The following is a 27,525-nucleotide window of genomic DNA, read 5'->3' on the forward strand; positions in this document are numbered from 1 at the left end:
ACACCAACATGACACAGAAACAGCCCCGTCAGGGCCCGGACGGAAGGGCGGCCATCGGGGACGAGGCACCTCGGGCGCCCCTCTGCAGGTGGCCCAGGGCAAGAGGCCCTCATCCCCACAGGGGGGCCCCCTATTGTTTTGTTCTGCGGATTGTGAAATAAATAGGCACGTGGCCACAGTGGGCTCAGTAAGAGGCACGGAGAGACACACGGACGCACGCGTGTATGTGTGAATGCGCATTTTCTTTTCTCTTTCTGCTCTAACTGGAAAGGACACCATCACCTTCCACGGTCGTCCCACAGCCAGGGCTGGACAAGACGAGGTGAGCCTTCCCCAGCGACTCTGGCTGCTTTAGTCCTTCCTCTCCACTTTCAGGGGGATGTAAACCACCTTCATCTACCACTTCTCTTCCTTTCTCTGCCAGGCGGCAAGGGAGGCGGGGGCGGGCTCCGTGGAGGCGGTGGCTGACATGCTCCCCGGGTCAGGAAACGGAAGTAGCTCAGATTTCTTACTCTCTGCATTGCCTGGGGTCAGTTTCACCACGGTTCAGTATTTCAAAGGGGCATCTCTTAACCTGTTGCCCGGTTTTCCCCCTCGTCTGTGTTTAAATCTCACATCTCAGAAGTTAGCTAATGAGATGACATCACTTAAAACTGCCCATAACTTTGGAGAAAAAAAATGTTCCTTTCTTCCCCAGGCATCCCGCAGGTTGGTCTCTCACTGCCTGCTCACCCAACGCCTGAGTGAACCTAGCTAAGAATCTGTCCCCCAGGCAGCTCCCTGAGGTGGATCTGGCAGTGTCCAGCCCCACAGAAGGGTTCCCCGGAATATCTGTGAAAGAGAACCATGCCCTTTTGGCTTCAATGACTACATTCATCTTCATCTGGAAAGCACTATTAATATGAGAAGAGACTGTACTTTTCATCCCTGTTCCAAAAGAAAAGTTGTTTTGGGGGAAAAAAAGGGAACCTATCAAGCAGACTCAAGACATCCAAATAGGAAGGTGTGATTGATTTACTCTTAACTAGGTTAGGGAATTAATGAAGCCCAGTGATTCCCATCCTGGCTGCATATTAGAAGCAGTGGGAATGGGAATGGGGAAGTTTTTTTTAATGACCGAAAAAAAAAATCATAGTCACTGGAAATGGAGTCTAGACATCAGTATTTCTTAAAAGCTCCCCAGATGATTCTAGTGTGCAGTCAAGGTTAAAAGCACTGATTTGACCCATATGGTAATTATCAGTGAATGCTACTCTATTTCTCTGAGATATTTCTTCTCTGTGATGGTCATGGAAGAAGGACAAAGCCAGCTGGAAGGACAAAACCTGTCCTCGGCTCCGTGTGACAGCTGAGGAAACAGGTCCCGCTTCCCTGAGTGGCACGCACACCAGCCTCGTGAGCCAGCACTTGCTTCTCTGCTCTCTCCGTCCTCACCCACCGTGACGCCCCCGCGGCTCCCACCTCTTGCATGTCGTTCTGTGTCCTCTGAACCACAAGATCGACGTGGGGGAACCTGAAGCGGCTCTTGAGGTCCTGCAAGCGTTCCTGAAGCAGGTTGACTTTAACGTAACAAGGCTCCATCTTCACAGAATCCAGTGGCAGATTCATAAGCTGGTCTAGATGCTGCGTTTTGGTGAAGAGAAAAATGAAATGCATTAAATACTCATACTCAGGAGCACTACTACATACATGTTTATCACACAAATTTTAAACAATCCAGTGTATGTTATTAGAGTGAATCACTTCTTGGTTCAGTACATCTGTGACATCTACAACTGTTGTATTTCCCTCCTTCCGTAGGTCTCTGGGGGCAGACTGGTAGAACAAACTGGATCACAGGAGCATGCATTTAGGGGCATTCAGTCTTTTTAAGCTCTTGATGGACTCCACACTTCCACTTCCAAAGCTCAGGAACTAGGCAAGCAGGCTCTTGGGCACAGGGAATTGCTGCTGGGTCCATGAACCTCCAAAGCCTTCTTGAATAAGTGGCACCCTCTTAGACACCTGAGGGGATTCAGGATGTTCCTGGACTCCCCACAGTTCTCTGGGGCTCTGCCCATGTCCATGGGCTTCCCTCTCTGGGGTTCTCTGTGGTGCTGGTGGGTGGGGAGGCGGGTGATAGGAAGAGGCCTGGCCTGGGAGAGGCATTCAGTGTTAAAAACTGGGGACCCCCTCCTCCAGTCTGCACAAGTGGTAACTTGACTGATGAGGCCAGGGAGCTTCCAGCAAGAGGACAGAGACAGACCTTGTCTGCTAAAGGCCTGAAGTATTAGCAGCATACTCTTACACTGTATTATTGCCAACAGAACACATTCTATTTTCCAAGCTTATTTAAAAATAAGTTTTAAAATTCAATGTTGGACATCTGGAATAGACAGGAGAATTTGGTGGCAAAAACAAAGATAGAAAGGTACGTTCTGAAATGGATGCCTGACGGAGAATTGGGGATCAACATAGGGTGAGTGTGATTAATCTAGTGTGCACTGTTGGACTTTCAAGTCACAGAAATGAAAAATCTAGATTCCTCGGTTTCTCTAAATAGGAATTTTTAAAGGGACCATTCCCAAGCTTGTAAAGAGAAAAACATTACTCATGATGAGGATTTATGAAGCCCTCCACTGAAGTGGAACTAATGGTCACAAGCATTCCCTCAAACCTGCCCCTCATCACACAATCTGTAATGTGTCTGTTTTAAAGGAATAACAATTAAGCAGAGAGGGGAGGTAAAATGGGTTACCACTTTGTGCCTATCAGATTGGCAAACATGTAAACAATTGATAATACATATAGCTGATGGGAATAGGGGGAAAACAGGACTCTGCCATACACAATGGGTAGAAATGAAGAATTTAAATCCTCTTTTTGGAATGCACATGGCAACATCTGTTGACAGGAGAAATAAGCCTACCTTTCCACCTAGCAATCCCTGTCCTAGTAATGTATCCCATATAAATGAGGACATCAAAGTATATGAATATATGTAACAACAAGGTTATTTACTGCAGCTTTGCTCATGGTGCCAGAAACATCTGGATTGTTGAATAAATCATGGTGTATCTCTACATGAAATGTTACGCAGCCATTATAGAGAAGGATTTAGAGCTAGAACAGTTAACTTAGAAACAGCTTCATGAGATATTTTAAAATGCAAACACTGATGAGCATAGTAGCATATATAACATAATCCCGTTTTTTCTAAGAGCAAACAATCTAAAAATAACCTATAAATGGACGTGTTTTATATGCTCTCTCAGCAGGAAGAAAAGTGCAGAATGGCATATGTCAAGTTGGTAACACTAGTTAACAACAGGAGGAGTGGGTGGCTTTGGGGGGAGGAGGGAAAGTAAAAGCAAGTTAAAAGGAAAACTGAAATAAGAGGCCCCCAAATGTATATGAAATGATCTTGTTTATGTACAATCATGTGCATGTACATTATATGCATAAACAAATCAGAAAAGGAACGAGGAAGGGTCTTATCCACTGACTTGCAGGGATGCCCTTGATGATATGTCAAGAGTAAAACCAAGGTGCCAGGTTATGTCTGTCAGTCATTCTCAAACTTCAGGGGCATCAACCCTTCTGGTGGTTCTGTTAAAACTGCGGGGCCAGAGCCCCGGAGCTTCTGATTCAGTAGGTCATTAGCGGGAACCTGAAAACTTGCTTTTTTTTAACAGCCTGGTGATGATGATGATGCTGGTGGTTCAGAAGCAATACTTTGAGAAACACTGGTTTTTATTATGAGTCTATATTTTTAGAAACCAGTCAAACAACAAACAAGACTTACAGAAATGAGCATACATGCTCATATGTTTGTATGAACAAGGAAAATTATGTGAAAACACATCCCGGGCTATTTATGTTAGTTAATTCAGGGAGTTGGGAGTGGAGGCGGCCTAGGAGCTGGGTGTGGACTAGGATTAGGTGCACATGGGTGAATGGTTTTGCCTTTATATATGTATTTGAACACACTGCTTCACTTGTACAAGCATGTTATTATTTTGACAACTTGGAAACCATTAGTAATAGAAATCAGGTGGATAGATAAATGGACAGATGAAGCCTAGATGGGCAGACGGAAGGGCAGACCAGTGGGAGGAAGGAAGCAAGGGAAGAATGGCTGAGTGCCCACAGGCTCAGGGAAAGGCAGCCCCAGGCGCCTGTTCACATTCACCTCCCCTGCGTCAGATCCTACCTCCTTGAGCCGTGCACTGTCTTTGGTGGTCTGGAAGTTCTGGCTGAGTTCATCCACTTCTTTTTCAAAGAGTGAGCGTACTTCACTGAATCCCGAGCTCACAGGTCCCATGAGCTCCTCCAGAATGGACGCCAAGAACGGTTGCACATTCTCCGCACAGTTGCTCTCTGCTGGCTGCATCACCATCGCTGAGGTAGGAAAGAGCCAGAAAACCATGACTTGCGGCAAAGTTGGGTTCCAAGGCACTGGAGCCACAGCCAGGGCAAGCTCAAATGGGCAAGACAGACCAGCACGGTGAACCCTGCACCAGCAGCCACCAGAATGGGGAACTACTAGCTGCTTTCAGAAGCCCAGCAAGCAGAATCTGTCCTCTACCCAAGCTTTCCTCTGCCCTGGGATGAAGTGCATTTTTCTGCTTGGTCCCTATGAACATGGAATTCCTAACACAAAAAAAGAAAATGCCAGTGACCCACCTCTTTACCATCAATCATCATCATTTTAGAAGCACAATTTGTCTTCTAAAAACACAATGTATTGGTTTTGTTATTAAGGTAAACTTGATATACATTAGTTTCAGGTGTACAACATATACAAAAATGGAATATAACAATTTATTGAGTTTTATTCATTTCCCTAAGAACATGCAGCGACGAAATGTAGAGTACAGGAAATCCTAAAAAGGGATGTGAAAAATGTAACCATACTCCCACTTCCCAGAGGCAAATAGTGCCCTTTGGTTTAGAAGAGGAGGGCACAGGAGGGAGGCTGACTCAGCAAGCCTGGACTGCACCTGGAAAGCTCTATTTTTTAACGTGCATTATTCTCATGCACTCCAGAGATTCTCATGATGCGCCACGTTTGGAAGCAGCCACCCAGGGAGGGAAGCCCGAGAGCGGAACCCGAGCTCCTTCCATGGACTGGAAAGCTAGCTTCATGGAGCGAGGTGAGCCACATAGCCTTGACGTATAACTGAGAAGAGACCTTCAAAGTCAGCTGGGTGCCCAGTTTCTCCATTTCACAAATGGAAAACTAGAGGCCTGCAGGTGTTAGATGGCTTGACCAAGATTGCACCCTAATGTGCAGATCCAGGACTACAGTTGAAATGTATTTCTTAAGTTTTTATTGGCAAATGTTGCTTACAGTGAAATGAACGGCCACATTATTATTCCAATTTGTAGAAATATTTCAGTTATGGAGGATCAAACCGCCTCTTATTCTGATAATCTGAGATGATCAATACTATTAATATTATGAATAATTCATAAATTATCTGGGATTAAAATATGAAACAGGTCATAGAATTACTAGGGGGAAAAAACCCTTTCAATTGTATGTTTCAGATACAAAACAATCTATGACTTCTAAACATGACTCATCTGATACCAAAATGCAGATTTGTTTGCCAGGAGAATAAAAACATTATTTATCGATTAACTGTAAGAGAAGAACTATTTGAAGAGCATTGAATTGAAGTTTCAGAGTAAGCGTGGACATGGGTATTATACAGTAAAGATTCAGCTGCCCGATTTCACCTGCTGGGTGGGGCGAGAGAGGCCCAGCGAAGGGGCCATGGAGGGGGCGGGCGGGTTCCCTTCTGCCTGACCCTCCTGATGCCTGTGTACCACCCTGTGCTCCAGCCCCCTCTCCGTGCCTGTATTCAATGCTCCTTTTACCTGTGCCTTCCGTCCTCCACCTTTGCCTGTGAACATCCCACTCCCCCCTGCAGGACCCAGTTCAAACCTCACCCACAGGGGACAGCCTAATGCCCTGGGCCCACCACACGGCTTCCTGAGCAGTGCTCTGCGGTGTTCCCTTATGGATGAGTAAATTTCACATCCCACGTGGGTCTCCTTGGCTACTTTGCAAGGCTGTGGAGATGCTGCTGTGAAGAACGCTGTGCTGTGACACATTAATTCATAAGCCACACGAAATTCAGGCCTCCGTGAGGGAGCAGGGGTGCAGAGTCAGTAAGAGTGAAAGTATAGGAATTAGAGGGGAAAGCGGGACTCTGCCACACTCTGGTTTTGGAGTCTGGGGTGAGTTACTTAATTTCTGCCTCAGTTTTCCTATCTGTAAAATGGAGATCATAAGAGTAATCACACCTTAGGGTTACAGTGAGGATTAAGTGTGTTTACCATGTCCAAACTGCTTAGAACCCTGTGACCCTCAGGAAGTGCTCAGTGACTGTCCCCTCTTACTGTGTCTGTTGGCATTATCACGTCTTCTAAGCCACTGACACTACAACGGGACTCTTGTAATGAGGAGCCCCACGCAATTTTTTGAAGTTGAAATGGTTCCTGGTTGGGAACCACTGTGCTCTCTGTTCCTGCCTCTCCTGTGGTATTTATTATAAACTTCCTTCTGTTTCCGTGTCTGTGACATGATTCTTGTCTTCTACTTGTAAAATGTTGTCTTCTTTGAATCCTCATAGTCCTTGTACTCAGCAGGAGCAGAAAAATGCTAATTACTGGATTAGTAACTGTGGATCGGAACTAAGGCGGTGGTTACTTTATCCTCCAGAGCTCATGGGAGGAAAAGGAAAGACTCCTAGTTAATACTCCCAAAGATATTTCTGAAATCCAAGCCCTTTCTCCATGGAGGCTGAAGTATACTTCGTTGTTTTGCAGCTGGAGGCTGGGTTAAAATGTGCTTTTGACACTCATTTTAAAGAGACCTGATCAAGACTTCCTTTCAAGGCCTCCTTTATTTTATTTTATTTATTTATTTATTTGTTTGTTTATTATTTATTTATTTATTTGGTCAAATATTTGTTTATTTATTCCTGGTTATTTATTTATTTACTTATTTTTCTTTTGGTGTCATTAATATACAATTACATGAGCAACACTGTGATGACTAAATTCCTCCCATCATCAAGTCCCCACCACACACCCCATTACAGTCACTGTCTGTCAGCGCAGTAAGAAGCTATGGAATCACTACTTGTCTTCTCCGTGCTGTACTGCCTTCCAAGTGCCCACCCCCCACGTTATGTGTGCTGATCATAATGCCCCTTTTCCCCCTTCTCCCTCCCTTTCCACCCATCCTCCCCAGTCCCTTTCCCTTTGGTAACTGTTAGTCCATTCTTGGGGTCTGTGAGTCTGCTGCTGTTTTGTTCCTTCAGTTTTTGCTTTGTTTTTATGCTCCACAGATGAGTGAAATCATTTGATACTTGTCTTTCTCCACCTGGCTTATTTCACTGAGCATAATACCCTCTAGCTCCATCCATGTTGTTGCAAATGGTAGGATTTGTTTTCTTCTTATGGCTGAATAATGCTCCATTGTGTATATGTATCACATCTTCTGCATCCATTCATCTACTGATGGACACTTAGGTTGCTTCCATTTCTTGGCTATTGTAAATAGTGCTGTGGTAAACATAGGGGTGCAGATGTCTTTTTGAGACTGGGCTCCTGCATTCTCAGGGTAAATTCCTAGGAGTGGAATTACTGGGTCAAATGATATTTCTCAAGGCCTCTTTTAGGAAATGAACACTAGCCCAGGGCAGAAACTTTTTCCTTCCTATGTGGGATATACTGGAGCCACAGAGATTCAGGTAAGACAGAGAGGACTGGTTTAGTGCAGGCCCTTAGAACGGTCAGAGTTAGGCCAGTTCAGCCCCAGATAATAGCAATGTGGGCACAGGAGTTGTGTGTTGGCAGTTTTAAGCTGTATAAGGTTCTTCAATATATGGTCCACTTTAGACCAGCCATGCTTGTGGAGCAGGAAGGGACATGGGTAACAGTGAACTCAAAACACTCTGAAACTGGTTTATATCTGGCTTTTGGAAGGAATCCTGTGAACAGACACCCGGATTGAGACACACACACTCCTTGCTCTAGGTGGGCCTCCTCCAGTCTCTTCTCAGCAGGGCCCATTAGAAAAGCCCTGAAGTCAGCTGGGCTGCATTACAAACAGGGTGTGAAGGGTAGAGGATACTGAGCCACAGTCCCCTGTGAGACTCTAGACTCTTGGAGAGGAACTGCTAAAGCTCCATGGCCTTGCTCGGAAAGCCCTGAGCAAATATTCTTTGAATGAGTGAATAATCTGAAGAGTGACAGCGTAGGAGGATTGCAGGCAAACAGCGGCACACCACAGAGGAGCTCGCAGAGAGGACCGCGCGTTTGTCCTCTGAAGTGACATTCAGTGCAGCATGTTTGTGGGGAGGGAGGAAAGTAGAACCACAGGATCTCATCCTGTCGGATTCCTTAAGAGGCCGTCTCACGCCTCTCCTGAGGAAACAGGCAGCCTTTTTTCTGCCGAGGGACAAATAGTGAGTATTTGTCACTTGGTCGTCCATAAAGGAAGAGGCACGGCTGTGTTCCAATAAAATGTTATTTACAAAAACAGGTGGCAGGCTGGATGTGGCCCAGGGGCCACAATTTGCCAACACCACTCTCATGGGCCTTCCTGATTTCCAAGGACACTGAGGCAGACAGAAGTCAAGCGGCCTCCCCAAGGACACATGACTGGCCCATGTTGGAGTTGGTACTAGAATCCAAACCTATCAACTCTGAGCCAAAAACTTCTTTTCTGTTAAAAGAAAATCCGTTTATTCATTCATCCAAATACTCACAGAGAGTCTGTATGTGCCAGGCATGGTAGTAGGCATGGGATATACTTGAGTGAACTAGGACAACATAGTCCTGCTCTTAGAGAGCTTACGGCAGAGAGGGGGATGGGGTAGAAGCCGTTACAATCCAGTGTCAGAAATGCTACAATGGCAGGGCGTGGGGGGCGGTGTGCAGGCAGCATCACAGTGCACATGCACAGCACCACCACCAGGCCCGTGGCATTTCCCCCACTTCGTGTTGCTGAAGTTTCCCTGGGAAGGTCCAGACCCTTATTAGCATTTCCAACTCCAATTACAACTCTTATCATCTTTTCCCAATTCCCTCAATTTAATACACCTCTGAAATCATGAATTCCAACTATATGGTAGAGCCTTAAATGTACAGCTTATTTAGTTAGTAAGAGCATGGATTATCGCCACTGACCTTTGATCTTCCCGATTAAAAAGTTCTTTGAGTTCACAATCTGGTCCATGTCTGAACGGATGGTTCCTTCCAGGCCCTTCATCAGATTTCTGCATTCCTCCTTCAGAGCACTGAATCCTTCTGCAACTTGATGCTGAACCAGGTTGTAGGCCTCCTCGAGGAGCTGTGACAGAGAACAGCACACAGATCGGGGCTTGGTCGTGTGTACGTGCCTGACAGAGTCAAGCAGGGGGACGAGGGTGAATCCCAGACCATCAAAGCATAAACAAAACTGCAAACACATTCTAACCTTTCTTTCAAAGTCTGAGCCTGTTTGGATTAGTCCTCATGTAAGTGAGACTGAGCAGACCTGAGGTAGGCAGTTCTCCACCCAGGGGAGGAATTATTTAACAAAAAAAAAACTGCTCTAAAAGAGAAGGGAAGGGAGCGCTCATTTGGCATAGCACAGTGGCAGAGCAAAGTTAGCACTTACACCAAGCCAGGCCCTCTTTCTGTCGTTCTTCTTCCCCTTCATTTTAGGCAGAAGGTCTGTCTGAAGGGTGGGCATCAGCTCCTCCATCACCAGGCTGCTCAGGATCTGCACGAGGAAGAGAGGAAGGAGCCAGTGAGTTGGTGATGGCATAGATCGAGCATCGGGCCACCTGGAGATGTCACGACGGGCTGTCCCTCTCCTGGCTACATAAGACTTTCTTGAGCTATATGAAATGACAGGCTAATGGTTTAATTCTGCTTCTGAGGCTAAAGAAATCTCAATAGAGATGCTACGAGCGGGTAAACATTCTTAAATTAAACATCCACAGGGAACAATAATGTCTACTGATGTTTTCCCACCGCAAAGGACAAATCCCTCCAATTCGAATTTCTCATATTCAAACTGGAACAGTCTAGTACATTTATGATAAGAGGAAAAACTTCAATTATGGATAAAGACATCCTTAGCAAAATTATGAAGGGGGTCAGGCTCGGCCTCAGTGGCTTAAATCCGGGTCTGTGTCTTCTGAGACCATCATTCCTCCTGCAGCTTCCTTCATATTTCAGTGTCATTAGGTTCTTTGTGCCTATTGTCTCCTGAACCCCACATCTATTCTCTCAAAAATTAAGGAAAATAAGGGAAGTAACAAATACTTTGAACAACTAGACACTTGTGGATAATATGGATGAGGGGGAGGTTCTAAAATTTTCAGTATTTTTTTAAAAACTTTGTTCCCAAATCACTCCCAAAATTTTGCTTGGCTCCACGAGAGTGTTTCTTTTGAATCTGAGCCGTGTTCTACATGTCCGAGTATTACAGAGCTCCATGTAATACCGGCCCCTCCTTCTTTGGACCCCACTCACCCCACCCCCAAGTTGGAACAGCTTTTACCATGAGTCTTTTGGGGCTCACAGCTCAATATTCAGTATCAGGCTGTAGACCAAGATTTATAAAGAGGAAGCGCAATTATGGGAATGGAGGCAGGCAGAAAAGTAGAGAATCATTTGACATCTGTTCTATGAATTTAAAATAGATTTTGTCCAGAGTAATTGACCTCCTCATAAAAATTCAAATTAAGCTTTGGGAATTAAGGAAGATTTTCTTGGAGGTTAGTGCTCAGCTGCATGCTAGTGGAAACACTCAGGAGCTCACTAGGTTCTGCCCTTCACCAGGGCTCTGCTGGGGCAGCACGTGACCATTGAGCTGAGCTGAGCAGGGACACTGCCAGCTCCCAGCCCCGCTGTGCTTCTGGGATCCTGAGGGGGAAGGCTGCTCGGGTCGGCGCAGCCAGTGGGTCTCCCGTCGTCTGCAGCGTGGAACCTCCTGGTGTGACAAAACTTACAATGGGGATAGGGTTTCCATCAGTCCTGCTAATTCAATGGTGCGGAAGTTTGTACCTTTCTTAACCATTCTCCGAGGGCAGTCAAAAGGTGAACCAGCATTTTTGAGGAGAATATGAGGAACTTGGTCTTTGTGATCCCATGGAAATCAGCTGGTCCAACAATTAGACTCAAGTAGGTAATTGAAAATTCATGGACCGTCCCCATCCTGCTCAGTGGAGCAAGTTCTTGTTTGCAACACATCTGCCCAAGAGTGATGTAAGTGTGGCATGGACAGGGTGAGCTTAGAGCATGAGGAGGTTGAAGCCAGAACTTAAAATCAACAGGAAATACTATCTTAGTTGAAAAGTGTTAAATTCAAGAATCATAGACATTGCTCTAATTCATCTTTTTTGCAGGAATTAGTTTGAATAGGAGCGTTGAGTGTGAAAGGGGTTTGAAAAGATGAAAATGTTACAAAGGCCAAAGAAAATGAATGTTCCCCTTGGGTGGACTTATACTTTTCTTCTAGTCTTTCCCATATAATGTTCCAAGAGATTTGGTTCTACTTTATAACTTAGGGAATTGAAAAGGAATTATGTCTGGAAAAAAAAGGAGGGGGACAGAAATGGGCTGCAAGGGAAGGGGGCTCAGAGAAGAGCCACAGGGCAGGCAGAGCCTCTGGGTGCTGAGGCCCAGCTGTGTCTCATCCCAACACTCTGTCACCCTCCTCTAACCCTCAGCCCCACCCTGCCCTGACCTTGTGCTGCCCCATACCTGCCCAGGGCCCCATCTGGGCTTCCCTAACTTGACCAGCTCTCCATAAGCAGCGCCCAAAGCCTGAGGGCCATTCTAGGGAAAGTAGCTAGTCTAATATATAAATCAGACTTCTGAAAGCATTCTCCAAACTTCTCTCCTCAGCACAGGATCCACTGAGTTTTAGCATAAGGGACCTGAAAAATAATCACTTCTGAATTTGAAAAGGATGTGTGTTCGTGTGTAAATTTAACTGCTGGGATGTGGACATTTTTAAATTCCATTGCACATATCAGAAACCAAACATACCATTAGGGTGATCAAAATCAGCAAACCCAGGCTCATTCCCTGAGGACCACACCACACATTACCTTCCAGGCGCTGAAGCTGTGAGGAAGGCTTGAGGTCCAGAGAGATGGCCTCCTTCTTGAGGCTGGTCTTAAGGGTCTAACCAGGCTGTGGCCTCATGCCCTTTGTCTTACTGAGTTACTGTGGGTCAAAGAATCCATTTGAAGTGGCCACATTCAAGGTCACTGAACAAAAAATAACTTTGGAACATAGAGACAAGGCCTAAAATGTGGATAGTTTTTTGTCTTGAAACCACTCTGTTCTGTGGGAACTATGAACTGCTTTCTTGGCCCATAGGGTTAATTCAAAGACAAATAATCAATATACCAAATAATTGTAAGATTTTACATTTTGCAAAATGCTTTCTTTTGCAACCTCATTTATACATTTTTATTGACATTTTTACTCATGTTTTTATCAATATATAAATATTTTCTTTCACCTTAATAGTCCACCAGGCAAGTCATTCTAAGGTATTTGCTTTGCGTGGACAGTTGCCTAAAATATCCATCGCCATGAGGTCGTGCCATTCTTGCTGTGTGAGTCATTACTATGAAGATAATAATGGAATAATGCTGAAAATCTTCTAACTATAGGCCCCGAGGGTAGAGTGGGTTAGGACAATGTTATGATTAAGTTCTTAGCAGACATGAAAAAAATGTAAATCAACCCAGTGCTCTAATCAAAAGATGTCATATTCTCAAGCCCAGTTATCCCATGCCATTTTAATGACTTGGTAGCTTCTCTCCAGCCCTGACCTCTGTTCCTGTGAGTCTAGGGAGGTAGTGCTTCAGCCCCGTGTATAAGAGGCCACAGTAGAGATCACCCTCACTGACTCCTGCACAGGAGAGTTTGGGGAGCCTTTTCCTTTTGCCGGCTTCGCCAAAGTGAGCCTGACATGACTCAAAATAAGCCCTTCTGTCACAGACTGCCTTTGTGACTTCCAACTTCCCCGAACAACCTCTTCTCACCCAGAGGGTGCTGCGCAAATAATCCTGAAATGCTTTTCATCACACGTTTTACGAGTCTGTGATTTCACCAAGGCTACTCACATTCCTAGGGGAGCAAAACATCTCACTGGGTCGCTTGATGACTCCACGGTTTTTACTGATCCCTTCCTTGGTTCTTTATTTTGAGGTATCAGGTTTTCCCACTTATGGTATTTCTCATCCTGCCCAGTTAGCGCCCTCCTGCTACTGTTGCGTCCAGTGCTTCCTGATGCCTGTGTATGCGCAGAACCACGTCTGCACTCACACACACAACTCTAATGCTGCCTTGTTCTCTGGATGTTGGTAGGTATGTCTTGCCTCACCACGATGGCAAAGGATGAGTCAGTTAGTTCTCTTGTACCTTACAGCACCTCACAGGTGTCAGCCCAAAGCAAAAAGCAAAACATCAACAGAAGAAAACAAACTCAATACTCAAGCCCCCAAAAATATATGCTATGTACCTGCTTTCAAGGGTATCGTGAAGGAAGGTGAGTCGACAGGAGATTTCAAATGAAAGAAAGAATTAAGCAAGCAGCATAGTTACATGGAAGGAGCTAAATAAATGTTTAACTTGGTGTGGTCCTGTGGTTGGTGTTGATCTTTCACTGGACCAAGGGTCCCAGGCCATCACTTCCCTTGCCATTTGTCACTTAGCATGTTACTCTGCAACTGTCAGCTCCACAGGACAGCCACTATCCTGTCTTGCCTGTCTGTGGATGGCCAGCACCCAGCGGAGTGCCTGGCATATAGTGGCTCCATAAATAATTGTTCAGTGAGTAAAACTGGGCAGGCCACTTCACTGCTATTTGCCTACCTCAGTCTTCTCATTTACAGAATGGAAATAACACTCACAGCTCCATGCACTTGAGTGTGCTAAAATGCCCACACGAAACTGGGATTTGAATGTTAAAAAGTGTCACACAGAGGCATTTTAATACTGGTATATCTACTAAATATATGTGTTTCTATGACAGGCCCATCAGCGTGAAATGCTTCAGCTGCCCCTTCTGCTTTCATTTTTCTTTTTGGCATAAGTACAGTTAGTTCTTAGTCCTCTATAAATGGATGCACTTCCCCAAAATATCAGAAACCAAGAATTGGTTAAAGTTCCGGAATAATTCTCAGGCTGGGAAATAAATGAGTTTAGAATCCACCAAAAAAATAGCTTCAGAGTCATATGATGGAGCAACAAAGAAGAGCCCCCTCATCATGAGAAAATGTCTTTGGCTCTCGATGTTTAATGGCCATGTAAAATCAAGGCACCATCTGGCATCTTCCAAATATTCTTTCCTAATAACAAATCTCACTGGCCCCCAGAAGAGGCACTCTGGGAGATGAGGGGAAATAGAAGAATAGCTTTCTTGGACCCTGTGTGCCTCTAATTAAATAATGCCCATATCCAGTCTCCTCTTCCTGGCTGAATCAGCTGTGTGATTGGTGTCCTCATGGAGATGGGGGTCACATCATGAGACACCGTTTCCTTGGAGATTTGCAACAATGCCCCTGGTACCAAGCCAACCGAGGTACTTAGCCCATGACTGGCATTTAGTGAAGGTCATGGGAAATTACACTGGATCTCAGAGGATAAACAAAACAAAACAAAACAGAAAATGTAAATGAAATGCATAGAAAACAGTCCTTTTAAAAATTGTTTCCTTCAATTACTTCATTTATGAATCACTCAATAGATAAAGAAAACTATGTGCCAAACACTTTTCTAACAATACAGGATTCAGTTCTCAAACTCTGCAAGGCAAATCTCGTTGTTCCTATTTTTATTTTTATTTTTAAGAGGAGTAACCTGAGACTAAAAGAGGTTAATTTGGTAAGATTCAATCCAAGTCTGCTGACCTCAAGCCCCACCACACACTTTGCACTGGGCCACACTGCCCACATTTGTTTCTAGTCTAGAAGCATGAGGTCATTTGAAAAAATAACACTTTTATAGAAGACAGTGGAAGCAATCCTTGCTATTGCAGTTGCCGTGGTCTCAGCCACTCTCCCTAGTGCCCTGTCTGGAGGTCTTGGAGGGGGTGCCCAATAGCTTAAATGCTTCCGGACAATGAGAGCAAGGGCCTTTGGAACATCTTCCATTCTTGCAACATTTTTTGTTTGACTTTTCATTATGACCTTGACCTCCTACCTCCCAGCAGAGAAAAAGATCCAAAATTCTGAGCCCCATGTTACCTGGATTTCATCCCCAGTGAGCATTTCCCAAGAGCCATAGTGTCCCTTCTCCTGTCGGAAGAACTGCACAGCATCTAAAAAGGCTTGGGCTTCAAACGCTGTCTGCTTCATATAATCTAGAAGAAAGAGGCAAGGACACTTAGCAAAGAAAAATACCTTATTTTACATTTTCCCATAGTTCTTCAAGGGTAGTTCTTCAGAGACCCCATCCAATATTACAAGGATAGAATTATGAGATACAGAAAAATTAAGCAAGTACTGAATTCAAGTTTCATTTCATTGCTTGCTCACCATAGTAGCTTATTAATTCTATCAGTTACTGGGCATACTGGTTAGGACTAGAAAAAGATCTACCCCCATCTCTGTCTCTTGTATATGCTTCCTTTGGGCCCCAAGGCACCTACTGACTTCATGCTACTAACTGTAACACTGAGGCAGACCATTTCTTAACTCTGCCATGTCAGTCCATCCAAAGCATCCCCTCCCAGTCTCTTGAACAAAACTCTAGTTTCTTTGAGACCTCTGTCAACTTTCTGTCAAACGACATCAATAAATATGCTGATTTATGCAAATGAACAATGATAATCACTAGAGGTAATATCAAATGGTAGTATTTTCAGTGTCGTTGAGTAAGCAGGGGCTGAATGGCCTTCCCAGAATTCTACACATCACATCATGCCTTTAAATGTCTTCATTTCTGATATGGACAGAATATTTGCGTCCCCCAAAATTTGTATGTTGAAACCTTAATCCCCAGAGTGTTGCTATCTGGAGATGGAGCCCCTGGTAGGTAGTGATGTCAAGAAGGCAGAGCCCTCATGATGGGATTAGTGCCTTTATAAGAAGAGACACAGGACTCACTCTCTGCCCCCTCTCTCTCACCAGATACCAGATCTGCCAGGGCCTTGATCTTAGGACTTGCAACACTATGATAATTTTTCCTATAGGAGCCCAAACTAACCTAGACAAGTTTCAACATATAAAACTAGTTCTTGGAGTATACAATGATAACAGGATTATAGAAATGATAGCACAGAAATGAATTTTAGAAAGAACCTAATCTAATAACAAAGAAATCAAATCTTAGAAAGGGGAAAGTGGACAAAGTGAAGTGATTGAAAACCACCTGCTTCCCACCCCCCATTAGGACACAAAGTTCTCTTGCCAATAGCATATGATCTCCATTTGTAGGGCAGTATTAGATTGGTTAGTTGAAGGCAGGGGATCACTGGGGGCGGGAGGGGGGCCTTCAAGCTTTAGACAGCAAGACCGCTCAGGAAAGGACTGAATGACTGACTGGGGGACTGAGCAGAATGAAAAGAGGATCAATCTGCTCTGCAAGGTGACCATCAATTAATAGGTTGTAGGCAACTCTTATGATATTATCTTGGGCACTTGGAAAAGAGAAAATACAGTTCAAGGCATATGAGAATTCAAGCAAAATTCTTCACAGTGAAGGTATCATGAAGCCTGGAAGTTACATCTTCAAAAATGTAACACAGTAACTGACATTTCTGGTACCAACATAGAGATTTGGTCAAAATCTAAATCAGCGAAAGGGCTTGTCCCAAGAATCAACTTTTTAAATTGAAGTATTTTTTTCCTCGTTATTTTTTTCTGGTTTGGCAATTGATTTGGGGTTTAATCTTAGAAGTTTGGAAACAAAACTAAAGTCTTAGCATAAAACTGACAGCAAGGGGCTGTGATAAAGGGCTCAGTACACTGGGAGGAACTTTACCAACTGAGATGGAAACTATAATTACTACATTGAGATTTGAGATGGACTCATGTGCTCTTACTTTTTACAGCTGTTTTCACTTCCAGCCTGAAGAAACAAAGAGAGATGGAAGAAAATGTGGTACTTGGATGAAGTTAGTATTGCCAGACCCACGAGCCTGGGAATGAAGTTTTAAATCCTTCGTGTCCTTACAGAAAGCATAAATTTACTTATTTCTTCCCTGCTGACCTCAGTAACTAGAGGAGGTGTTTGAAATCCTGCCCATTCCTTCTATATCTTTATCGGAGCAAACCATGACACTCCCACTGATGGCTGCATTTTCAAAGATCTTTGGAAAAACTAAAGAAATGGGATTCGGAGACGATGATGTGGGTGTCAGAGAGGAATCAAAGAGCAATAGAAGGGCTAACATGTAGTAGTGGCAAAGGATGAGGCACCTTTACAGGCAGAAAAGTATTAGTAATCAAATGGACCATAGAGGAAATTATAGTCATTGGGCATCTGCAGTGAAGCCTAAGAGAATGAGAACGGGATGGATCTGAGTTCTCAACTCTTCACTATTAAGACAGATTTAAACTGGATTTTAACTACTCCTTTTCCATAGAGAAAAAGGATCTAATCTACTGATACATCATTAGACTTTCAGTATGTCAACTGATTAAGTAAATTAATTTATATAAAACTTTCACAACAGTATCTGCCACACAGTAAGTTGCTTTATGGATATTGTTTATGATTATAAGCAAAGCACCACAGTAACTGCCAGATCCTTAAGGAAATAAAGAACAATGTTTGCTTTGTAAAAGAAGAGCTATATTATTTTTTTATTAAGGTATCATTGACATGCAATCTTGTGAAGGTTTCACATGGACAACATTGTGGTTACAACATTCACTCATATTATCAAGTCCCCTCACCCCCATCCCATTGCAGTCACTGTCCATCGGCGTAGTAAGATGCTATAGAGTCACTACTTGTCTTCTCTGTGCTATACTGCCCTCCCGTGACCCACCTACATTATGTGTACTAATCATAATGCCCCTTAATCCCCTTGTCCCTCCCTCCCCACCCACCCTCCCGCACCCCTCCCCTTTGGTAACGGCTAGTCCCTTCTTGGAGTCTGTGACTCTGCTGCTATTTTGTTCCTTCAGTGCTGCTTTGTTGTTATACAAGATAGAGCTATATTGAAATGGTAATATGATCTTCATTTCCTCTAAACTGTTTGCAAAGGCATTGCTGAACTCAGCCAGATTATACAGGTGTTTGAGAGAAACCAGATTATCAGTTATTTGATCAACTTCCTGCCACAGATCTGGGAACAAATTCCAGGATCACAAGCACCTACCCTCCTGCCAACAAGCAATTGAGAGTTTAGTTCAAAAGCCCCCAGAATCAACAATGGTGTTTGGTCTTTAGGCCTTCTCCCTACAAGCCAACTTGGAAAACTGGCAGGTATTAGCCCAAACTCTCCTCTTCCAACATGCTGTCATTATGAGGATGCTCAAGTAGACAGACGGGCTGGGGAAACTCAGACATCATTGAATCCAAGTCTCCTTATTTTATGGATGAGGAAACTGAAACAAGAAATGGTTAATATCTTAGCTGAAGGTCATACAGCTGGTCAGAATCAGAGCCAAGAGTTGAAAAAATGGTTCTGGCATGTCACAAGTGGCCATGGCATTCACACTTACTTGAATCATAGACTATGGAAGTTGGAAGTGATTGTAAAGGTCACCTGCCCCAGGCTCTTGTTCAATGCTGGGAGCCTTCAGAATCTCAGACAGATTCTCATTTGGCCTAAGCTTGAATATTTCCAGGGACAAGAAGCTCCCAGTTTAGTGAAGTGGTTCTTTTTGTCACTGAACTGCTCTAATTATTTGAAAAATTTTCCTTCTATTGAGCCAGAATCTGCTTCCATGAATGCTCTCATTAATCTCATTTCTGTCTTTCAGAGCAAAATACGTAAGTTTACTTCTCTTTCATATGATAACTCTAAAAGATAACTAAATCTCCTTATTTAACCATTCTTTAAATTATGTTTTTGTGATCTTTTATATCTGATCCCTCTTTTTTCCTTCCTTCCTTTAGTGACCAATTCTGATTTATCTTTCTTAAATTTGGCCCCTAGACTGAGTACAACACACTGAGTATTACCTAACTAGTGCAAATTACATAAAGTGGAAAGATTACTTTCCTTTTTCTGCTCCCTAACCTCTTTTTTAATACACCCACATCCTATTGTTGACTCCTACCTTTCTTGTGGCCAAATAAAATCCCTACACCTTTTCATAAAAAACCATGGCTAATATAAGCCTTTCCTAACCTCTGCTACTGCTTTTGATTTTGAAGTACATGTTTCAACATTACCTCTATTAAATTACAACTTACTGTGATCAGCTCAGTGCCCCCAGAACCTGCCAAAACATTTACAAATTATCATTATGTCCCCAAACTCTCTTTCACTTCAGTATTATTGGAAAATTTGGTGGGCTTGCCATCTGTGTGTCTATCCACCTCACTGCTAAAACCATTCATCAGACCAGGGGCAAGGATAGAGCCCTGAGAAACTCTAAAACATTTTACGGGACATGTGGGAGATGTGCTCTTGGCCGTTCACTTGACAAGTACATCCTTAGGACCAAGACATGTTTATTCTCCTCAATCTCTCTCTATTTCTCATCTGTGTGGTTGTATGGAAAACTCATACTGGGGAGACATGATTAAGGATTTTGCAAGGGAAGGAAAGCTTCTCAAGGCCCCTTGGGGACAGTTATTCAGGGGGCCAGTCAGAGAGAGATCGCTTTTTTCCCCCCACTTATGCAGATTTACAGCATGTCTGAGTCAACTTGAAATGTCAGAGCTCCAAGGCCTATGTAGTTATTCTTGATTTTTGACTTTGGCTGCTGGGTCGGGACTCCCTGACTCGAAGTGGGTTTGGAAGCTGCCTTGTTATATTATTTTATTTCATCGGTAAACAGCGCCAAGCCATGTTAGCGGATCTGCCTAGTGATTTGTGGAAGTTATGTAACAGCATTACTCACTATACCACTAAGGGGTTCTTCTCACTAACGCAGTCTTCTCAACTGTCTTCAGCTTCAGGTCAATTTCTCTTCTAGGAGATGGGCAGCAAGGCTGTTTGCTCTAGTTTCTTCTTCAGAAAAGAGGAAAGAGGCACAGGGAAAACTAACCACCATTTATTGAATATTTATCATGGAGTATGAACCATATGAGATGTTTACCCATACTGTTTCATATAATCCTTCCAACAACCCCATTAGGTAGGAATTAATATTCCTACTTTAAGGCTAACAAAGGAACTGGGTTTCAGAAAGGTTAAGGGACTTGTTTAAGTTAATATGTGGTCAGGCAAGGTCTCCTGACTTCCAAAGTTCTGTTATAACACTCTATGCTTTAATTTGTTAAATGTTTTATTTTGAGATAGTTGTAGATTCACATATTTTATAAGAAATAATACAGAGATATCCAACATACCCTTCACCCACTTGCCCCCATTGGGAATATCTTCCAAAACTGTAAGTGCAATATCACAAGCAGAAATTGATATTGATGCAATCTAACCACCTTGGATTTCATCAGTTTCACATGCATGTACATGTGTATGCATGCACATGAATATATGTGTTATGGTTTAATTTTTAAATTATCTTAAATTTCCTTTTCTTCTTAAGGTTCAAAATCATATAATTCTAGAGTTTGAATATACCATAGGGATCATCGAGTCAAAAGCACTCACTTAATGGGTGAGGAGACTGAGGACCAGGCGAATGTGACATGACATCATTAAAACACAAAACAAAAGAAAACCTCCTCATTGGAATTAAAAATAAATGGTGTCTGTTCTAATGAAATGGTAATAAAGTTTTGATTTTTATGAAAGAACTCATTTTTTCATGACAAACCTAAGCAAATATTTATCCCCAAAATGCAAATGCTAACTCTTATGAGAACTATCCCCAGGACTACTTAGAAGTTCCTGAATTGTATTTTGTGAACTAACAGACTACAATATTCATGTATGAACCAAACCGTATCTATAAGGAATAAGCCAAATATATTGTATACTTCATGGAGATCCAGAGACCCAAAGAGGAGTTATAATGGTGTTGTTCTAAGTGAAAATACAAAGATACATGAACTCACTCAGAGGATATAAAAGACTTCTTAAAAAGATGGGATAAAGGTGCTTCTAGTGAAGATATTGTTTTGATAGGAATTTAACCATGCAGAAAAACGCTGCATGCCTCAGACAGCTAAAAGCTGTGCATCTCATGAATTCTTGAGTTGCCGATAAATATTAAAAGACTGTCAACAGAGAAAAGGAAGTGGTGATAACTACCAGTGGAGACACACTAACTTCGTTTCCTTTAGGTAGGCATAGCAGATTGATAGATTAGTAGACTGTTGGAAACTTACTGTATCTGTATTTTATAGCAAGGCAGTTATTAAATGATGATTTGGACTGACCCACCGAAGAAATTTGGACTGGTCGATAATGCAAATAAACATAAACACTTAACCTCAGTAGCAGGTGCTAGTTAAAGGTTACTGACATCCTAGAGGCCAATCTCTGTGGCACTGCTCTTAAAACATTTTCAGTTCCTTGGAAAAGGTAATATATAGACAGATAAGTCAATAGGTAGGTAGATAAATAGATAAGCCCACGGTTTCACTTAACTGTGAGCCCAGTGCAAGTCAGTGATGTGACAGAGCTGTACATAAAGCAGTTGCAGTTGGCCTCAGGAGCGTGGAGTATGTTTATAACAAGGACAAGGGCGGTCATAGATGGATTCTGAGATACGCTCCTCTGAGTTTATCATTATATACTTCCAACACATATATTCCAACAGCAGCAGAATAGTTTGTAAAAAGTTCAAAAATAAAGAAAAAAAGGTGGAGTACTTCTGAAGAAGACCAAGTCAGTGAGGAATCTCACAGCCTTGGGAAGAAAAAAAAACCTAAAGGGAAGAAATCATCTATGTAAGATCTGTAATGTATAAGACGACTGGATTAGTTCCAAGTTGACTCAGAGACTAGAGTCAGGATGGCATGGGCCAGAACAGAGTACGGCAGATTTTGATTCAATATAGAGAACACATTTCTAAGATGTCGATTTATTTTAGAGTGAAACAGGCTCCAACAGGATGTCAAAAGTTCCTCTTAAGAGGAAGTGCTCCATCAGAGGTGTGTTTCCTTGCAGAAGGTATACAGACTTGCTCAAATCCCTCTATTATACACTCTCATGACATCATGTGCCTCCTCACTATAGCACTTAAAATAATTATATCATAGTTTTTAGTGTAATCATTTGAAATATGCCTGGACTGTAAACTCCAAGAGGGCAGGGAATTGCTGTTTGCATTCACCATTGCATCCTCTATCCCTAGGCCCAGTGCCTGGGTGAGAGAGAGAGAGAGAGAGAGAGAGAGAGAGAGAGAGAGAGAGAGAGAGAGAGAGAGAGAGAGAAAGGGAGGGGAGGGAGGGGGAGAGACAGGGATAAAGGGAGGAAGGGAAGGAGAGATTCAAACACTAGAGGGAGGGCTGGATTAAATCTCTTTTCAAAGTTTCTTCTGAACTGAGATTTCTGGGTTAAAAAACAAAACCTAAATGTTGCAAATTAATGAGGTTCTCTTAATAAATCCCTTCCCTACTGCTGTAAAGAGCTACTGAAGGGAATGGATAAACTCTACCCGGGTGCTTCTCAGGCTTTGGTGAGCTAGAGGGCTTGCTAAACAGACTGCTGGGCTCCCACCCACCCAACCAGAGTTTCTGATTCAGTAGGTTTGGGGTTGAGCCCAAGTATTTGCATTTCTAATAAGCTACCAGGAGAGCTGATGCTGTGGGTCCAGGGACACACTTTGAGCATGATTCCTCTCCCCCAAATTAGGGGAGTGGTTCTCAAACATCAGAATCACCTACAGTGCTTATTAAAAATGCAATTCTTCACCTTACCCCAGAGATGCAGCTCAGCAGGTCTGGGGTTGGACCCAGGAATCTTCATTTAAAAAGCTATTCAGGTGATTCTGTCTCTAGTGGTTTACAGACCCAATTTTGAGGGAAAAAAATTACACAGAAGAAAGAGATACAGTAGAAGACTTGGTCTTGATGATCTTGTTCCCTCATAATCAGGTTAAGAAACATCCCCTCTGTCAACTAACTGGTCACACACACAATTCAAATGAACCCTCGTACTTACTCAAAGTGATGTATAAAAACAGTATTATGATGAAGCTTTATCAAAAGGTACGTGGATAAGGAAATATTTTGCACAGGCTCATAAGGAAATTATCTTGAATAACTAGAGCTCTACCATGGAGGGAAACCCTACCCGCTTTAGAAGCGATTGTCATTGTCTGGGCATAAATTTGGGTGTGACCCTAGTTGAATCTCATTTTCCCTTTTTTGGTACTCAATGGATATGTGTCAGCCTCCTTTTCTTTTGTATAAATGGTCTCCTTGTCTTTACCTTAAGTTTTTTTCAAAGCCTAAAAAAATAAAAATAAAAATGACCCATGCTCCTGGTCTCTTCTAACAAGTGAGGATGGCTGTCCTCAGTCTCCTGATAAGGGGAGGAGAGAATGCTTCTTTTGAATACCATGAAGATACTCTGTGCCCCGGAGCTGTGTTCATTGAACATGTGCCCCAGGGGCCTGAAGGAGTTCATCTATCATCCTATATGACTTAGGAACCTGGGCAGAGTCAGGCCAAGAGAACAACGACACAATCAATTATTTTCTGTCTGCCCAGGACAAATATTTATATCTTTCAATGGGTCAGATTTGTTCTCTGAAATAGTATAGAACTGTTTTCCAATCCCCTACAACCTGTGGAGACGGTGCTGAAATAACCTCAGGAGGAAAAAATTATTACACCCTAAAGCCTCAGCAAAACAAATGAGAACTATCCAATTTCCTCTTTAAAACATGCATTTTAAAAAGAGTTCACTATATAATGTTTACAGGCACTGTGGCAGGGCACACGTTCAGGGGATCGTTCAGCTCCGACCACGGAAACTAGGTCATGTGGCTCTTGCTGACGTTGCAGGGAGTTGTGTGGCTTACTCCTTGCAGGCAAAAGTTTGCCACACAACCTGGGCACAATTTAAAGCAAGCTTGAGTTTTCGAATAAATAGGGAAGGTGTTCCTCTAGCTGTTGACTTGTTCTTCACTTCTGATGACACTTGCTCATATTCTTGAAAATGAATGGGTCTTGGTATGATTTGTCACGACAGCACAAAAAAATTTTGGAGACAGCCTTCCTGACCAATTCTATGGCTGACCTTCATCTTGTGAGCTCAGAACCCTTTGCCTAGTCTAATCCACACCCCACAGGAGCATGTTTTCTACAAGTAAAGGCAGGCAGCAGAATGACTCGGCCAGGTTTATGTTAGAGAAAAAAATCACTGTGGTTAACTGGCATGGTTTCATCCTCTCCTAGCCTGACACACCCACAGTGAAGAATCGTCTGATGATGCTATCTGGAGACGTTCCACTCTTCATCATTACCAATCATTAATAATAGGATCCACCTTGCACTTGTCAGAAGATTTTACAGTTTACATCTCATTTGATTCTCACAGCAATCTCATGAGATGGGTAAGCCAGATATAAGCATTTCCAGATGAAAAAAGAACAGAAAATGCTGAAAATCAAAGAAATTTAAGTCAGTGCCTAAGATCATATGAATATGTAACTCATTTTATCAAGTCATCTAATCAGAATGAAAAATAATGGGCAAAAAAAAAGTTTCTTGTCTCCTGCAGACTCACCTTCAAACAGGACCTAACCTCATTTAAAACATCTAACTATAGCAGGAGTTGTAACTACCTCGGATAAAAGATCTCAGTTCCCTTGTTTGTAGCCTTTACCCAAAGACCTACAAAAATTAAACTGACCCATGCTCCATTCCTTTCCTAAGCAGGGCCGGCAGCCACAGACTCCTGGAAACCCATTTCTTTACCCTGCATTGGTTGGCAAGGTGAGATCGGTTGATTTTATGGCCCCCTCCAGGTTTGGAGGGCAGTATACAACTTAGTCCTCAGATTCCTAGGGGCCAGATTCTTTTCTAAAAACTGGGAGCCTCAGCAGTCATGTGCCAATAAAAATAGTGTCTGCATTCCTGATGCATTACAAGATGGGGCCACGCTGCCAACAGAGTTCTTTTTAATTTCTGGGTTAGCTGAACCCACAATGTACCGATTTTGCATGATTGCTTTAAGCCACAGACACACGGAGACCATCCTGCTGTTCGGGTGCTTGAGCGCCTGACTGCAGCAGCCGATGGCAAGTCACCAAGGGAGCTTAGAGGCTGACTTTACAGGTAGAGTAAATACATGGTTTTACCATGAAAAGAAGCTCTAAGCATTCACCATTATTTCCAGTAAAGTGCATGGAAGATCCTGTTTTATAACTTGGCTAATAACAAGTTTAATCAACATCTGATGGGATTACTGAAAGGGATATCATGCAGTCACTAACAATTAGGATGACTTAGAGGTGTCATGGAAAAGTAGTTTGGGTATCATTTTAATTGCAAAAACCAGATCATAAAATTACACATAGCTCCTGATTAAGCAATGTAACATATTCACCCATGTGAGTGATGATCGAAAAGGAATGTGTAAGAAATGAAAGTGAGTTGGGGCAGGGTTTGTATTTGTGCCTCAAATATCGTGAAATGTTATGCTATTATCCTTAGGCAGGTTCACGCTGATCTGACGCCTTTTTTTTTTTTTTAAAAACCAGTCCTCTCATGACCATGAGCCATGTTTGCTCTTCCAGAGTCAAAACAGTCCCGTGGCAGCTCACCTCTTAAAACCTCAGGCAGCTGCCGAATCACGGCACGTTCCATGGTCCAGACATTCAGGGTCCACACTGCGGTGTTTGTAAAGTAAATTACCTGATGTGAGAGAAACAGCCTTTCTCTCCCTCAGGACGGGGGGCAGCCTGGCTTTTCACTGAGGCCACCAAGCAGTTTCCAGTGTGATTTCAACTGAAGAGATCGTTCCTTTTTTTTTCTCTCCTTAAACATACTGTTGAATGTGGTTTACTCAGAATAGGTCTCCGCTGCCTCCTTCAAGGGTTTTCATTAATGAAGGGAAAACTCATCCATCTTGGAGCATGCTGGGCTTGTCACAAATGAACTTTGAAGTATTTTTACTCTCCCCTGCTGGCCATGAAAACGAAGGAGGTCATGGACGACACAGCGACATGCATCAGAAGCCAGGGTTCACCTGCCACACAGCTGGATGAACTTGTGTTCCCTTAAGCTATCATGTCCTTGAACAAAGAGTCATATTCATCACTGGATCCTAAGGCCAGAGCCCCATGCCTGGCACCGAGTGCCCTTTAGAATAGATCAATGAACAAAGAAATCACTGACTCAATAATAGGGATGCAGCATGGAACAGTGGAGACCACCATACAGTGGGAATCAGAGCGGTGCTATTTCTACTTTTGTCACTTAAGCTTCACACCTCAAGTGAGTTACTTTGTTTCTCTGGACCTAATTTATCTCATTGGAGAAGACAGGCTGACTGTCAGGTCTCATTTTTCGGCTATGACATATGTAATTCTATGACAAACTGTAAGTACAGTTAGTTTATGAACATTTAGATAGGACTTCCCAGGACAGGGCTCCAACTTGGGGATATCAAGTGTCAGCTGCAGGACCACAGTATCCTTTCCTTCCCGCTAACCATTTTCCCTCTCTCAAGTACATATCCTTCTCTGGGCTGCAGAAAGTAATCAGTGTGGCTATTAGAAAATATTAAATTACATATGTGGCTTTCATTATATTTCTGTTAGACAGCACCGAACTGAGTATCTTTGTCCACTTCCCCTTCCATTAACCTGAATAACAGTTCAGTTTGTGGTTATTTCCACTAGGCTCACCATAGAGGCCATTTCATTAACTGAGCTAATAAAATAGTGAAAATATGAAGTTTGCTGTTTCATGGTCTATGACAAGATTATGCTAAATCAATTGTCTTTTATAAAACACTAAATCATTAACTGAGAATGTCATGTGGGCTTGGTTTCTGAAATACCCTTTTTCCTTTTTCTTGAAAAATTAGAAGCTATGTGATATCTCTTAATATCTTCCTATTCTCCAGAAAAACTGCCATTTTAGTTTGGGTATTTACTTGAATCCAAACTGTAAGGCCATTAAATGATTCTATCTCAGCTGGAAATTTCTTTCTTATGAAATGCTGCAGAACAAATTACATTATACCCTTTGTCCAAATCAGAACTATCAGTCAGGATACAGGTCTGCTCTTGATTATCTCTGTTAACTAACGAAAGCGATGACAATGACAATTCTTAAAACTTCATGTTTGCTTCTGTAGTAAAGCTACAGAGCTTTGTGTATATTTACATTTGAATTCAGATGAGTCTGATGTTTCATGATTCAGCCTATCTTAAAACCAAGAGCAAAGTTGCCTTGGGATAAACTAACTTGCACTCAGCTATTTACCCTTCCCTTATGGGAGAGTGGATGGCCTCTCAG

At 42.8% G+C, this 27,525-nt stretch overlaps 1 protein-coding gene and 1 long non-coding RNA gene across 3 annotated transcripts in view; one reads left to right on the forward strand and one right to left on the reverse strand.

Moving 5' to 3' along the window:
• NIBAN1 (niban apoptosis regulator 1) overlaps positions 1–27,525 on the reverse strand; it is a 127,582-nt gene that overhangs the window by 11,835 nt on the left and 88,222 nt on the right. Inside the window, exons 6-10 of the mRNA XM_037009906.2 lie at positions 15,261–15,376; positions 9,662–9,766; positions 9,190–9,352; positions 4,193–4,380; positions 1,462–1,623 (exon numbers count right to left, since the gene is read on the reverse strand). Of these exons, the coding sequence (XP_036865801.2) occupies positions 1,462–1,623; positions 4,193–4,380; positions 9,190–9,352; positions 9,662–9,766; positions 15,261–15,376 (734 nt within the window). The remainder of the gene's footprint in view (positions 1–1,461; positions 1,624–4,192; positions 4,381–9,189; positions 9,353–9,661; positions 9,767–15,260; positions 15,377–27,525) is intronic.
• Positions 3–27,114, forward strand: LOC118970822 (uncharacterized). Of its 2 annotated transcripts, XR_005058969.2 has the most exons (4): positions 3–322; positions 5,029–5,135; positions 17,069–17,131; positions 20,688–27,114. It is a non-coding gene; the product is annotated as an uncharacterized lncRNA (long non-coding RNA). The 2 variants fall into 2 exon arrangements; XR_012122843.1 differs by lacking the exon at positions 20,688–27,114 and having other exon boundaries at positions 17,069–17,550.

This window comes from Manis javanica, chromosome 11, assembly GCF_040802235.1.
Source record: "Manis javanica isolate MJ-LG chromosome 11, MJ_LKY, whole genome shotgun sequence".
Classification (NCBI taxonomy): Eukaryota; Metazoa; Chordata; class Mammalia; order Pholidota; family Manidae; genus Manis; species Manis javanica.